At 45.2% G+C, this 15,712-nt stretch overlaps 1 protein-coding gene across 1 annotated transcript in view; it reads left to right on the plus strand.

Annotated features, from left to right (window-relative positions):
• The window catches only part of hsf5 (heat shock transcription factor family member 5), a gene marked incomplete at its 3' end in the record, with an annotated part of 19,275 nt that extends 4,225 nt beyond the window's left edge, over positions 1-15,050 (plus strand). The window contains exons 4-7 of the mRNA XM_081366398.1: positions 9-368; positions 12,197-12,394; positions 12,440-12,699; positions 14,924-15,050. Of these exons, the coding sequence (XP_081222524.1) occupies positions 9-368; positions 12,197-12,394; positions 12,440-12,699; positions 14,924-15,050 (945 nt within the window). The remainder of the gene's footprint in view (positions 1-8; positions 369-12,196; positions 12,395-12,439; positions 12,700-14,923) is intronic.
• Between the last annotated feature and the right edge of the window lie 662 nt (positions 15,051-15,712).

A 15,712-nucleotide genomic window follows, 5' to 3' on the forward strand; every position in this document is an offset into this window, starting at 1 on the left:
TACTCTAGCAGAACTATTCAGTGAGCCACCATCACAACAGCATCCAGTCCTCAGCCTGGGCAGCGCACGGTACGCCTGAGTCCCACAGAGGCGACGTGAACCTGGACAGAGTCTTCCAGATGGTGGACGAGTTCCAGGGTTTGCCTAACGTCCACATAGTGCGCGTGGGAACCCCTGTGAAGCCCCAGCACTCCTCCAGCCCTCCTCTCTGCACTCCACCTGCGGGATCCGTCAGTCCTCAGAGAGACGAGTGTCCGTCCGTCATCACTCACTTCATCAAACTAGAGCCAGAGGAACATGAGCTGGACAATCCAGGAGTCCACCAGCTCAAAGAAAACCATTCAACATCTCTGGAGTCCTCAAAAAAGGTTAAAAGACGCTGGTGTCTTCTTTGCCGGTCTTTCAATTCAATTAAATTCAATTCACATTTATTTGTATAGTGCTTTTCACTATACACATCATTTCAAAGCAGCTTTACAGAAAAAGTCCACATTACAATTTACAGTGATCTATTATCAGAGGGAACTGTCTAAGTTATGCATTTCAGAAATATACATCTATACATCTAAATATGCAATCCTCTGTAAATCAGGCTGGTGCAGATCAGAAAGTGACAGCAGAGCAAGACTCGTGAGAACACTCCCTGCTGCTGCGTTAGGTAGGACCGTTTCAGACTATATCACTCCTCTACGTAATCATTCAGATTTTCTTTTTAATTGTTACTTTTATGACTGTATGGTTGTTATTATATGATCCACAGATGACAGGCAGGATTCATCAGCATATGCACATGATGTCATAATATGAACAATATATATAAAAAACAAAACTCTTATTTATAACATTTAAAAAAATGGTATGAATTATTTAAGAAAGTTTTGCTTTTGTGTGATTTCAAGTTTTAAGTTAATATTGCATGCTGTTCTTTGACTATCTACAGTGAAAGTGATATTTTATTTGAAATTATTTTATATATTTCAGTATTTATAAGCTTTATATATTTAAGTCAGATTTTAATTGCAGTGAAATTACTTGATTTGTTTTCAGCTTTTTTGAATTTGAATAAATGCAAAGCGAGTGAAAACCCTGATAAAGACTGAATGTCATTGCTGTGTTTTGTGTTATTTTGATGGCACAGTGAAATTATGTTATTATAAACCTGCTCAAGTCATGATAAATGATTAATACACTAAATCTTAATTTCCCTTTGGATTTTATTCCTGTAACAGTACAGACTGTTTAAAAGGAGCTTGACAGTAATAAACAGGAAAATAACTCAAATATGAGTCGAATTCAAATTCTGCTGTAAATGAACAGCTGATGTCGAACACACCTTCAGTGTGAGAGGGGGAGTGGCCAGCTGTGCTCACTCAGTGTGCAGTGTGAGAGGGGGAGTGGCCAGCTGTGCTCACTCAGTGTGCAGTGTGAGAGGGGGAGTGGCCAGCTGTGCTCACTCAGTGTGCAGTGTGAGAGGGGGAGTGGCCAGCTGTGCTCACTCAGTGTCAGTGTGAGAGGGGGAGTGGCCAGCTGTGCTCACTCAGTGTCAGTGTGAGAGGGGGAGTGGCCAGCTGTGCTCCCTCAGTGTCAGTGTGAGAGGGGGAGTGGCCAGCTGTGCTCCCTCAGTGTCAGTGTGAGAGGGGGAGTGGCCAGCTGTGCTCACTCAGTGTCAGTGTGAGAGGGGGAGTGGCCAGCTGTGCTCACTCAGTGTCAGTGTGAGAGTGGGAGTGGCCAGCTGTGCTCGCTCAGTGTCAGTGTGAGAGGGGGAGTGGCCAGCTGTGCTCACTCAGTGTCAGTGTGAGAGGGGGAGTGGCCAGCTGTGCTCCCTCAGTGTCAGTGTGAGAGGGGGAGTGGCCAGCTGTGCTCACTCAGCGTCAGTGTGAGAGGGGGAGTGGCCAGCTGTGCTCCCTCAGTGTCAGTGTGAGAGGGGGAGTGGCCAGCTGTGCTCACTCAGTGTCAGTGTGAGAGGGGGAGTGGCCAGCTGTGCTCGCTCAGTGTCAGTGTGAGAGGGGGAGTGGCCAGTTGTGCTCCCTCAGTGTCAGTGTGAGAGGGGGAGTGGCCAGCTGTGCTCCCTCAGTGTCATTGTGAGAGGGGGAGTGGCCAGCTGTGCTCCCTCAGTGTCATTGTGAGAGGGGGAGTGGCCAGCTGTGCTCACTCAGCGTCAGTGTGAGAGGGGGAGTGGCCAGCTGTGCTCCCTCAGTGTCAGTGTGAGAGGGGGAGTGGCCAGCTGTGCTCACTCAGTGTCAGTGTGAGAGGGGGAGTGGCCAGCTGTGCTCGCTCAGTGTCAGTGTGAGAGGGGGAGTGGCCAGCTGTGCTCGCTCAGTGTCAGTGTGAGAGGGGGAGTGGCCAGCTGTGCTCGCTCAGTGTCAGTGTGAGAGGGGGAGTGGCCAGCTGTGCTCCCTCAGTGTCAGTGTGAGGGGGGAATGGCCAGCTGTGCTCACTCAGCTTCAGTGTGAGAGGGGGAGTGGCCAGCTGTGCTCACTCAGCGTCAGTGTGAGAGGGGGAGTGGCCAGCTGTGCTCACTGAGGCCGTTTCTCAATATGCGTTCTTGTCTGTACTTGCGTTCTTGTGGACTTGTGAAACGTCATCAGTCGCTGCCCAAGTACCGTCCCAATACACAAGTTTGCATTTTGGCAAGTGCATTTTGGAGTGGCCAGCTGTGCTCACTCAGTGTCAGTGTGAGAGGGGGAGTGGCCAGCTGTGCTCACTCAGTGTCAGTGTGAGAGGGGGAGTGGCCAGCTGTGCTCACTCAGCGTCAGTGTGAGAGGGGGAGTGGCCAGCTGTGCTCACTCAGTGTCAGTGTGAGAGGGGGAGTGGCCAGCTGTGCTCACTCAGCGTCAGTGTGAGAGGGGGAGTGGCCAGCTGTGCTCACTCAGCTTCAGTGTGAGAGGGGGAGTGGCCAGGTGTGCTCACTCAGTGTCAGTGTGAGAGGGGGAGTGGCCAGCTGTGCTCACTCAGCGTCAGTGTGAGAGGGGGAGTGGCCAGCTGTGCTCACTCAGCTTCAGTGTGAGAGGGGGAGTGGCCAGCTGTGCTCACTCAGTGTCAGTGTGAGAGGGGGAGTGGCCAGCTGTGCTCACTCAGTGTCAGTGTGAGAGGGGGAGTGGCCAGCTGTGCTCACTCAGCTTCAGTGTGAGAGGGGGAGTGGCCAGCTGTGCTCACTCAGCTTCAGTGTGAGAGGGGGAGTGGCCAGCTGTGCTCACTCCATTTCAGTGTGAGAGGGGGAGTGGCCAGCTGTGCTCAGTGTCAGTGTGAGAGGGGGAGTGGCCAGCTGTGCTCACTCAGCGTCAGTGTGAGAGGGGGAGTGGCCAGCTGTGCTCACTCAGCTTCAGTGTGAGAGGGGGAGTGGCCAGCTGTGCTCACTCAGTGTCAGTGTGAGAGGGGGAGTGGCCAGCTGTGCTCACTCAGCTTCAGTGTGAGAGGGGGAGTGGCCAGCTGTGCTCACTCAGTGTCAGTGTGAGAGGGGGAGTGGCCAGCTGTGCTCACTCAGTGTCAGTGTGAGAGGGGGAGTGGCCAGCTGTGCTCACTCAGTGTCAGTGTGAGAGTGGGAGTGGCCAGCTGTACTCACTCAGCTTCAGTGTGAGAGGGGGAGTGGCCAGCTGTGCTCACTCAGTGTCAGTGTGAGAGGGGGAGTGGCCAGCTGTGCTCACTCAGCTTCAGTGTGAGAGGGGGAGTGGCCAGCTGTGCTCACTCAGTGTCAGTGTGAGAGGGGGAGTAGCCAGCTGTGCTCACTCAGTGTCAGTGTGAGAGGGGGAGTGGCCAGCTGTGCTCACTCAGTGTCAGTGTGAGAGGGGGAGTGGCCAGCTGTGCTCACTCAGCTTCAGTGTGAGAGGGGGAGGGGCCAGCTGTGCTCACTCAGTGTCAGTGTGAGAGGGGGAGTGGCCAGCTGTGCTCACTCAGCTTCAGTGTGAGAGGGGGAGTGGCCAGCTGTGCTCACTCAGTGTCAGTGTGAGAGGGGGAGTGGCCAGCTGTGCTCACTCAGTGTCAGTGTGAGAGGGGGAGTGGCCAGCGGCTAGAGCGGCAAAAGCCAAAGTGTGCTTCTTTAACCGATATATTTAACGATATCTTTTGCATTTCTAATCCAAACAACGCCAAACTTGGCACTGCACTTACTTGTGCCCGTAGCAAGACACCTGTCGAGTTTGAAATCCATTGGACTAACGGTTCAAGAGATATGCTAATAACAGACAGACAGACGTTCCTGTAATTTATAGATAGATTCTGCCTCCATAAAACCTGTCTATGATATAACTGGGCCATAGTCATCTGCTTCCTTCCCGTTGGAAAAAGTCAATGTGTTATCTAAGACAGTACCCAAATACTTGTACTGTTCAACACTCTGAATACCCTGTGTTGAGGTGTTCAACTACAAGATCGTCCATAAAAATCTCAACCTTGTCTGTTACATCAACATTTCTTATTTCTGGGTCATCTCCATCCGTTACATTCAAAGCATGCAGATAGTCTTTAATATATACCATTTCTGGGGATTCATCAGAAGAATTCATAATCATTTGTTCTCCATTTCCAATATTTATTATAAGATATTAATGTTGAGTTAGCGGTGTTAAACTATTTAATGAACTGTAAGGTTAAAGAAAGTTAAAAGTTTTTTTAGGCCCATCCTGGATTAACTAATGAGACACAAATAGATGCAGTGTCTTTATGTAAAGTCAAATCTTTAGTTTGAAGTAAGTCATGTTGTATGTGCAGTCAATTCTTTGTGGAGCCATCCTAAGGCCTAGATGATGCAGTCAGCGGAGATGTGCCGAGGAGGACCATTTCCCCTTGGCACGGTGGGGTTGTGACCTGCAAAACACACAAACATTCAATTCAATTCAATTCAATTCAATTCAAATGTATTTGTATAGCGCTTTTCACAATACATATTGTTTCAAAACAGCTTTACAGAAAGTGGATTTCAGAAATGTACATAGAAAAATACAGTTAGTTAATCATGTATTAATTTAGGGCATAACATATCACCAGCGTCGAGTCGTCTCTTCACGGGTGTTGGGGCATCTGAAGTCTCCATGAGAGGCTGGATACAAACTGGAGCTGACGAACTCTATTTACCTCGGGACTAGCGTCCCGAGATAACAACAGAAAAGTAGATGGGAAATAATTAGCATAGCTGCTGTTCATAATATTAATGCATTCGATCTGATTCAACTGTAGTATAAAAGGTAAGCATTATGTCAATGCTTGGCTAAAGAGATGCGTCTTTAATCTAGTTTTAATATTTCACACATTTTAAGCATTTTTGAAGAACCAAACTCCTATTCAATACACCATACACATATATAAATACTTTATTACAACACGAAAGCTGTACATATTCCACACCTGCCATTTTTTTATTTTTATTTTTTACATTGTGTGTGTGGACAATATGCTGTATGAAACGGTGCATTTGTACACTCGTAAACTCTGATGTGCTATGTGACATAACTCACTGTTAGGATGTTGTGACATTACAAGGCTATTTCAATGACACACTCCACAAGATAATATATCTCGGATATCTCAGCCCAAAAGTGACTGAAACCTTTCCGTTCGTCTCAGTATTATAAGGCTGATCTGAACAACAAAAGATTTAAAAGTAATTACTCAACGAGTTAGTAATTCGGTTGCCCGTTCCTGATTTTAATGTACAAAGCAGCAGTCAGTAGACTATATTATATACACTTTGAAGTATTATATATATTGCAGTACATCATATTAGCTAAGAACTGAAAAAAAAAAAAGCTAAACCTGTCTGGCCCACCTCTGGGCCTCATATCCTTCAATTCTGGCCCAGTTCTTGCTGGGTCCTCGGCCCAAAACTGGCCCACACACTGAAAACGGACCCAAACTATTTCCTCCGGCCCAGATGTGGCTTACACCCTGTAAAATGACTCTTACTTAATGATATGTCCCAATAGTATTTACATGATAATCTACAATCTTTTTTAAAAACATGTTTTGATCGAAACTGTAATCACTGATGTTTATGTCAGGACTCGAAAGACAGAAGGAAACAAGAGGCAAAAGGTTTGGTGTATCTAGAAAGAGCAACATACTTGTGTGCCATCTGATTTTCCAATTCCTTCATGGACAATGCCATGGGATCCCGATGCCAGTTTCTTTCCCACTTCATAAAGAGAGTCAAAGGATCCTGAAAAACACAACAGCATGAGACTGAACTGCTTATGACTAAACACACCTGTGTAGATCAGGCGAGGAACCAACCAGTGTGAAGATTACAAATAAAATCAGGAAACAGATTATCATGTTCAGATTTTTAAGCAGTTAATGTCAAATCATATTTATAACCGAAAGTAATAACAAAAAGAATAGAGCATAGACAATAACAGATGGTAGAAATAACATGAGCCAATGAAATAATGACTCATCTAAACTGGAGAGATCTGGCACAGGCGGCAACTCTTGATCCTGGAGGGACACACAGAAACTCCAGATCTTCTAGACCTGGCCTGGCACACACACCAACTCAGCATCTGCAGGATCTGCGTCCAGTGTTTGCTTGATCCTGGAGGGACCTGGAACACACAAAGACTCCCGCGGGCCGGGTTGGGCCGATATTTCCCCCCACTATCCTCGGGCCGGGCCCTTGATCAAGCATTTGTGTTCTTCTAATCACTACTTTATTAGCCTAATTGGCTGGGGAGAAAGCTATGCCATAATCAGAAATATTATATATATATTAGGGGTGGAACAGTACATGTATTCGTATTGAACCGAAACGGTACGGGCGTCACGGTTGGGTGCATATTTACACAGAGAATACACGGTATAAAAATAAATAAAACTCGCGTGCAAATTGATTAATGTAATGCGGAACTACTGCTAGCTGTCTCACGTCACCAAGGTCTGATAAATCCCATCACATAGAGACTCTTTCACCTTGTCAAGTGTATTTTAACTGTGAGGTGTCCACACTTGAAAAGGACCAGACTTGGAAGAATAATATTTATTTTTATAAGTTGATGTAGCAATGTAGTAGGATCAGATGTAACAGGTGAAAAACCTTTAAATAAATAAAAGAAAAAATAAATCACAAAACATTTTAAATAAACAGGTATTTTCCCAACACAGGAAAGGTCAAATGCATTTTACAGGCAACACTATACCAATCTAAGCATTTGGTCTTCTCAGTTATCAGTATCTCTTTAAACCATGCAGTAATAATTACTATGGAATTATTTTCCGGACATTTTTCAAAAGGAATTGCAAATTGTATTTGCAATTGCGTTTTCAAATTGTGCACGCATAAAATGTGACAATCCAAACGCAAATGCAAATCGCGCATTACCGTTTGCCTTTTCGTTTAAGCGAACGCACAGTGACTGCCAAATTTAAAATGGAAATGCAAAATCCGTTTGCAACTGTGTTTCCCATATCTTACGAGTCTTGACCCTGTCATATTTAAATAGCAATTTCAATTACCACGTCTGCTTTTTCACTTTCTCAGCGTCGCGTATGTAGCCAGCCAAAACTCAAATGAAATCGCAATTCCCTTAGTATTTCCATTTCCGATGCCTTACACGGAAACCTGTCAATCAGCGTCAAGGGTGGGATTATGCTATGGGGCGTGTTCGTGTTGGGACGTGACGTCACTCACAGTCGACGGTTAAGAGGTGATTCCCTGAACAGACAGACGCAGATTTATTTTAAACAATGGAGGTAGTTGGTGAAATTGTGGAGGACCTTATGATGCTCGCGCAGCAAGTTGATGACAGTACATCCTCTACAGATGTCCTCTTACTCAGAAGCCATTTCATTTTGGATAAGTTAAATGTTTTCGTGGCCTTGACCAACAGCAACATCAGTAATGTTGTCTTCGCCAACCTCAGTGAAGTAGCTAATAATAGGCTTTTTGTGAAGGACAGGACAACTAAAGAATCTGGACGTCCTTTACTGGACATACCACAAGAGATGAGTGTCGGTGCTAGGTCTCACCCCTTCAAATAAGTGTTCTCAATTTGCGAAATTCAATAAAAATGCTGTCTGTTGCAGTTAAACCTGTGTGTGTGTGTGTGTGTGTGTGTGTGTCACTAGCGGCGCAGGATTTTGATTGTAGGTGAGCCTCCAGAAAACTGGATGGGCCAGTTAAAATAAGCCAAAAACAAAAACGGGTTCCCCTTCATCTCCGTTTCAGTGCTTTTCTGCGGCACCGAGGACAGCGACTAACTATACCTGAATTTAATGCGTAGTTAGCATAGGTTTAAAAAAAAAAACAGATTTTTTTTTGCTGCTTTTTTAAGACAATTACAGTTTAATTGAATTTATTGTTTAATAAAATTATAGGCCTATTATTTTTTTAGTTTATTAACAGCAACAACAGCTGTAAAGATGAAGTTGACGATCGTCATCTCCATATAGTGAACGCGCCTATAGAGAGAAATGCACATCATGGATTACATAATCAGAGAGTAGCCTTCGTTTTAAATTGTTAAAAATACATTTTGGGCTTTCTTAAGATATATTTCATGTCTGTGAGGCATACATTGAGTTTCGTTAAGTTAGGATGAGAAGAGATGCGCTCCTGTTCACGAGCAATGCAATGACCGCGCGGGCCCCTCAATGATTTTATTGTCTGCTATATTTCCTTTTTAATTTATTAAATCCAGGCAATAAAAAAATTATTGGTTGATAAAAAAAATATTAAAATTAAGATACAATTTATACAAAACGAAATTCACTTAAAAGGGCTTTCTACAAAACAAAAAGTGGTCAAAATCATGTCTGACCCACATCTCTCGATATATTGCGCATCCTATCTTACTCGTGCGGTTCACTTTTCATAATCAACATAGATGAAAAAAAAACATAATATTTTAACAAATATGAAACTAAATGAGCTTATTTAATGGCTACAACATGTATAGTATACAGACTCTCTATTTGTACAAATTGCTGCACATTCATTTTATTCTGAATTTTGCACGCATAAGTTGAAAGGCATTTGTTTGCATGCATAGTAAAACATATCTGCAACATTTATCAAGTTCACTGATAATTATGTCACTAATTATTATTATCACTTAATGAATAATGTAACAAGGACAAAGCATGTAAACTGCGTTGTTTAGAATTGAATGGATCGCAAATAGATCCGAATGAAGAAACGTACAAAACCATAGTAGAAATGGATGGGCCCGGACCTAAAATGTAGCGCCGCGGCGTGTGTGTGTGTGTGTGTGTGTGTGTGTGTGTGTGTGTGAGAGAGAGAGAGAATGTTTGTTCCACTTTACATTTATGGTGTAGTCTATTTGTTTAGATTTATGTGGGATTTAATCATTTTAAATTAATCTCAGCTGTGAAATGGACAAAAACAAAATTATACATAGGCTACTTTCAGACCAATTAAATCAAACCCAGGTTTTTTTGTGTGTTTAGACAAATAATGTAACAAAAGTCACAAAATTCCATGACACTGAGATAAGGGAGATATGTTTTTTTGAATGGGGGGAAAATATCAAATGAGATCCAAACAGAACCCAAAGACAACATGAGGGTTTAAGAAATATTCATTTTAAACTAAACCAAAACCAAGATTAAAGATAGAGATTAAGACATAAAGATTATCTCAGTGTCATGGAATTTTGTGACTTTTGTTACATTACCTACATCTGTAGAGGATGTACTGTCATCAACTTGCTGCGCGAGCATCATAAGGTCCTCCACAATTTCACCAACTACCTCCATTGTTTAAAATAAATCTGCGTCTGTCTGTTCAGGGAATCACCTCTTAACCGTCGACTGTGAGTGACGTCACGTCCCAACACGAACACGCCCCATAGCATAATCCCACCCTTGACGCTGATTGACAGGTTTCCGTGTAAGGCATCGGAAATGGAAATACTAAGGGAATTGCGATTTCATTTGAGTTTTGGCTGGCTACATACGCGACGCTGAGAAAGTGAAAAAGCAGACGTGGTAATTGAAATTGCTATTTAAATATGACAGGGTCAAGACTCGTTAGATATGGGAAACACAGTTGCAAACGGACTTTGCATTTCCATTTTAAATTTGGCAGTCACTGTGCGTTCGCTTAAACGAAAATGCAAACGTAATGCGCGATTTGCATTTGCGTTTGGATTATGTCACATTTTATGCGTCCACAATTTGAAAACGCAATTGCAAATACAATTTGCAATTCCTTTTGAATAATGTCCGGAATATCATTCCATAATTTACTTTCAAACTTAACCTGTAACATTAACACATTTACCACATTAAATACCAAACAGACAAAACAAACAAAGGATTCAAACGAGAGTGTGAAACAAGAGTCCACGTGAGCTTACCGATAGCCCGTCATAATCAAAAAGTCCCAGTTCCTCACAGTGAATGAGTTTGTGCCTCTGCCGACCTCTTTGTCCGTCGCACACCAGTCAAATGACTAATGCGCGTATTTGAAACACTAAATTAGGCGCAAGCTTCTAATTTCCCCAATTCAATTCACCTGGTTGAGCCTGCACCAGAGTGCAGGGGAGGCGGTATGACGGAAAAAGAAATGACGGGTACACGGAAGACAGCCACACCTCCACCAGGTTAGTGCGACAACCTAGCTATCATCACATAGAGACTGTGTCTGTTCCCCAAATTTGGAAATCCAAAAAACGTTTCAACCCATCTAAGGTTAAAAATGTAATTGATGTTCAACAAATAAAAAACAGCTATAATACAGATGAGCAAATGATAAAGCTTGGGTTGCTGAATATTCGATCCCTTACTTCAAAAGCACTTGTTGTTAATGATATGATTACTAACTATAATCTAGATGTGCTGTGTTTGACAGAAACCTGGCTAAAACCAAACGATTACATTACTTTAAATGAGTCCACCCCGCAAGATTACTGTTATAAACATGAACCTCGTCTGAAACGCAAAGGGGGAGGTGTCGCTGTAATTTATAGTAATATTTTCAAAATCACTAAGAAATCTAGTTTTACATATAATTCTTTTGAAGTGTTGGTGCTTAATGTAAAAATGTATAGTGTAAATGAGAAATCACGTTTGAGATTTGTGATGGCTACTGTATCCAGGCCACCAGGGCACCATAAAGATTTTATCAAAGAATTTGCTGACTTTCTATCAGAGTTAGTCTTGGCAACAGATAAAGTACTAATTGTTGGTGATTTTAATATACATATAGATAATGAAAAAGATGCATGGGATTGGCATTTAAAGACATTCTGAACTCTATTGGAGTTAGACAACACGTGTCAGGACCTACTCATTGTTGTAATCATACTCTCGATCTAATATTATCACACAGAATAAATGTTGATGCCGTTGAAATTCTGCAGCCGAGCGATGACATCTCAGATCATTATCTAGTCTCGTGTAAATTACATTTAGCCAAGGCTGCAAAGCCGACTCCGTGTTACAAATATGTTAGACCTATCACTTCTGCCACTAAAGACTGCTTTATTAATAATCTTCCTAATCAGTTTCATCATCTCAGCATCCCAGATAGCTTAGAAGAACTCGATATTGCGACAGAAACTTTTAACTCTCTCTTTTCCAGCACTTAGACACAGTTGCTCCGTTGCACTTAAAGAAGATTAAAGAAAATAGTCCAACGCCGTGGTACAACGAGCACACTCAGGCCCTTTAGAGAGCAGCCCGAAAAATGGAGCGCAACTGGAAGAAAACAAAACTAGAGGTATTTCGCATTTCATGGAAAGAGAGCACGATTGCATACAAAGAGGCCTTAAAAGCTGCTAGATCTGCTTATTTTTCAACCCTATTAGAAGAAAATAAACAAAACCCTTGGTATTTATTTGAAACAGTGGCTAAACTAACTAAAAAGAAAGCTTCAAGCCCAGAAATTTCCAAGCAACACAGCAGTAATGACTTTACGAACTTCTTCACTTATAAGATTGATAATATCAGGGACAAAATTATAACTATGCAACCGTCTACTACAGTATCGCATCAGCGAGTGCATTGTAGTCTCCCTAAGGAAAATTCGATTCATTTATTGCTATAGAAGAGGAAGAATTCGCTAAACTCATTAAATCATCTAAACTGACAACATGTTAGACCCTATTCCGATTCCCCCACTCCACCAGCAGCCAGCCGCCAGCCCGAACCTCGACTGCCTACCCCTGAGTTATACTCTGGTGAGCCCAATTACTGTAGAGCTTTTCTGACGAAATGTTCCATGTTCTTTGCTCTGCAACCTCAGACTTTCAATAAGGAGGAATCGAAGATAGCCTTCGTCTTGACGCTACTCTCGGGACTGGTGGCTCTGTGGGGAACGGCAGTGTGGGATTACCAACATCTCTGCTGTTCCTCGTTCCAGGCACTCTCGGAGGAGATGAGACGGGTCTTCGGGCAGTGGCGGGAAGAGAGGCAGCGCGTCAACTTGCCGATCTCCGTCAAGGTGATCGCTCGGTTTCTGATTACTCTATTGACTTTCAAACCTTAGCCGCCAAGTGCCACTGGAACGAGGAGGCGCAGTGGGACATGTTCCTGCATGGACTGGCTGACCGCATCCAGAAGGAGATTTTTTACCCTGGACCTGCCCGCTAAACTGGATGGACTTATTGAGCTGGCTTTGAGGGTGGACGCTCGCCTTAGCCGTCTGGGACAACGGTCCAGGCCGGTCCCTCATCCCGGGAGCGTCGAATGCCCTCAGGCCAGCGGCGGTGAGCGGTCAGCCCCGTCTTCGATCCCGAGCCCATGCAGGTGGGTCGAGCTCGGCTTTCCCGGGAGGAGAGAGAGAGACGGAGATCCCGGGGGCTTTGCCTCTACTGTGGCGGAGCTGGACACTTCCTAAACAACTGCCCAGTAAAAGACCGGGCCCAGCAGTAAAGAGGAGGCTACTGTCGGGCGGGATCTCCGTGGATAAGACCTCATCCTCTACTCTCCTTCCAGTAAGACTGCTGTGGGCAGCCCGATCCCACGTCTGCCAAGCACTTTTGGATTCTAGGCCTGAAGGAAACTTTAACACCCCCAGGGGCCATTTTGAATACTTGGTTATGCCCTTCGGGCTATCCAACTCCCCAGCGGTTTTCCAAGCACTCGTCAATGATGTGTTGAGAGACATGGGTTCATATATGTCTACCTGGATGACATATTGATTTTTTCTTCGTCTCTCCAGGAACACGTTCAACACGTCAGACGAGTGCTTCAGAGGTTGCTAGAGAATGGGCTTTTTGTCAAGGCGGAGAAATGCGCTTTTCATGCACAGTCTGTTCCTTTCCTAGGTTACATCGTCTCTTCTGAGGGAGTGCATATGGATCCTGACAAGGTTAAGGCTGTGGTAGATTGGCCAAGTCCAGATTCCCGTAAGGCCCAACAGAGGTTTCTGGGGTTCGCCAACTTCTATCGGCGGTTCATTCGCAACTTCAGCCAACTAGCCGCACCTCTGACTGCCTTGACCTCCCCCAGAACAACGTTCAGGTGGTCCGATACAGCTGAGGCTGTATTCTCCAACCTCAAAAGTCGATTTGTTTTGGCTCCCATCTTAGTCGCCCCTGATTCCTCACGTCAGTTCGTGGTGGAGGTCGATGCGTCAGAGGTGGGGGTAGGTGCAGTTCTATCCCAACTTTCTTCCTCAGACGACAAGATGCACCCTTGCGCATTTTTGTCCCATCGTTTATCACCTGCCGAACGTAATTATGACATTGGTAACAGAGAGTTGTTGGCTGTCAAGTTAGCGCTGGAGGAGTGGCGTCATTGGTTAGAAGGGTCGGGGGTACCTTTTATCGTTTGGACCGATCATAAGAACCTTGAATATATTAGATCTGCTAAAAGACTCAACTCCAGGCAGGCTCGATGGGCACTTTTTTTCGGACGTTTTGACTTTTCTCTATCGTACCGCCCCGGGTCCAAAAACATCAAACCCGATTCCTTATCTCGCATTTTTGATCCATCCGAATGCCCGGTTACTCCCGAGTGCATTTTGCCCGAGAAGATAGTTATCTCCACACTCACATGAGAGGTCGAGTCGAAGGTCAAGTCGGCCTTAGAAGGGATAACGCCTCCGCCCGGTTGCCCACCGAGTCGATTGTTTGTGCCGGAGGAGTTACGGTCCGAAGTTATTCGATGGGGTCATTGCTCCAACATTGCTTGTCACCCAGGAGTAAACCGGACTAGCTGTTTAGTAAAGCAACGATTCTGGTGGCCATTAATGGCTCGCGACATTCACAGTTTTGTTTTGGCTTGCTCAGTTTGTGCCATTGGTAAGACATCTAACCGACCTCCTGATGGGTTACTCCATCCGCTGTCTGTCCCTTCGAGACCCTGGTCCCACATAGCGCTAGATTTTGTCACCGCCCTCGCTCCCTCTAATGGCATGACAGTTGTTTTAACCATAGTGGACCGGTTCTCGAAGGCGGCACATTTTATCCCCTTGCCCAAATTACCTTCAGCCAAGGAGACAGCGGTGACTGTTGTAGACCACGTCTTTCGTTTACATGGCCTCCCGATGGACGTGGTCTCCGACAGGGGGTCCCAATTTGTGTCCAAATTTTGGAAAGAGTTCTGTAGATTACTAGGGGCTACAGTCAGTCTGTCTTCGGGTTACCATCCCCAGAGCAATGGTCAGACCGAGCGAGCCAACCAAGATTTGGAGAGAGTGTTGCGATGTCTGGTATCCAAGTATCCTTCATCCTGGAGCCAACAACTTTCTATGGTTGAGTACGCACATAACTCGTTACCAGTGTCATCCACAGGCCACTCTCCGTTTGAGTGTAGTCTAGGGTACCAGCCACCAATTTTTTCGAGTCTGGATTCCGAAGTTGCGGTCCCCTCCGCTCACGCCTTCGTCCAGAGGTGTCACCGCACATGGACCAGAGCCCGTGAGACTCTGCTCCAGGTGGGGGCGCGCACTAAGGCTAAGGCCGATCGCCACCGGTCAAAGCCTCCCGTATACGTCGTGGGTCAAAAAGTGTGGCTTTCTACCAAGAACATTCCGCTCCGTGTCTAATAAGCTAGCTCCCAAATTCATCGGCCCGTTCACTGTCACCAAGATCATTAGTCTGGTGACAGTCCGCCTCAAACTTCCTCCGACGTACAGGAGGAAGGAAGTTTGAGGCGCCACCCCACCTTTCATGTCTCCAAATTGAAGCCTGTTTTTCGTTCTCACCTTAATCCGCCAGCCCCGGTTCCCCCACCACCGCGACTCGTAGACGGGGAACCTAGGGGGAGGGGTACTGTCACGGTATGTAGATTCGCTGTCTCCTCTCTCGTCTTGTTATTGAGTGTGTGTGTGTGTGTGTGTGTGTGTGTGTGTGAGTGTGTATGGGCGGAGCCGCTGATCACTGCCGCTGATCAGTTTCCAGCTGCAGCTGATCAGCGCGCCAGCTGCAGCCGTTTTACACACCCTATTTAGTCTCTCTGTTGTCACCTTGTCTTTGTCAGAGCGTTGTTGGATGTTCGGTGTGTTCCTGCCTGTTCCCGTGTTATCCTGCCTGTTTCCCGTGTGTTCCTGCCATTGTCTGAGCCTGTGTATTCGTCGTCATCGCCATCGTCCTGCACTCGTCCACCATCTTTCACCACCGGAGTCCCGGGCTGTCCCCAGCGTCCCTGTGCTGCCAAGTGTTATCATCTCTGGACATTATATCATTCATCACTCACACCATCTCTGACCTGCTCTTCTTAATAAATATCTGTTGGCACTTGCAATTGAATCTCTTCATCATTTCATCACACAGATCAGGTGGGTGCGGGCGAGGGTGAACCTCGCACCGGGCTG

This window comes from Scardinius erythrophthalmus (genome assembly GCF_964197995.2).
Source record: "Scardinius erythrophthalmus genome assembly, chromosome: 5".
Lineage (NCBI taxonomy): Eukaryota > Metazoa > Chordata > Actinopteri > Cypriniformes > Leuciscidae > Scardinius > Scardinius erythrophthalmus.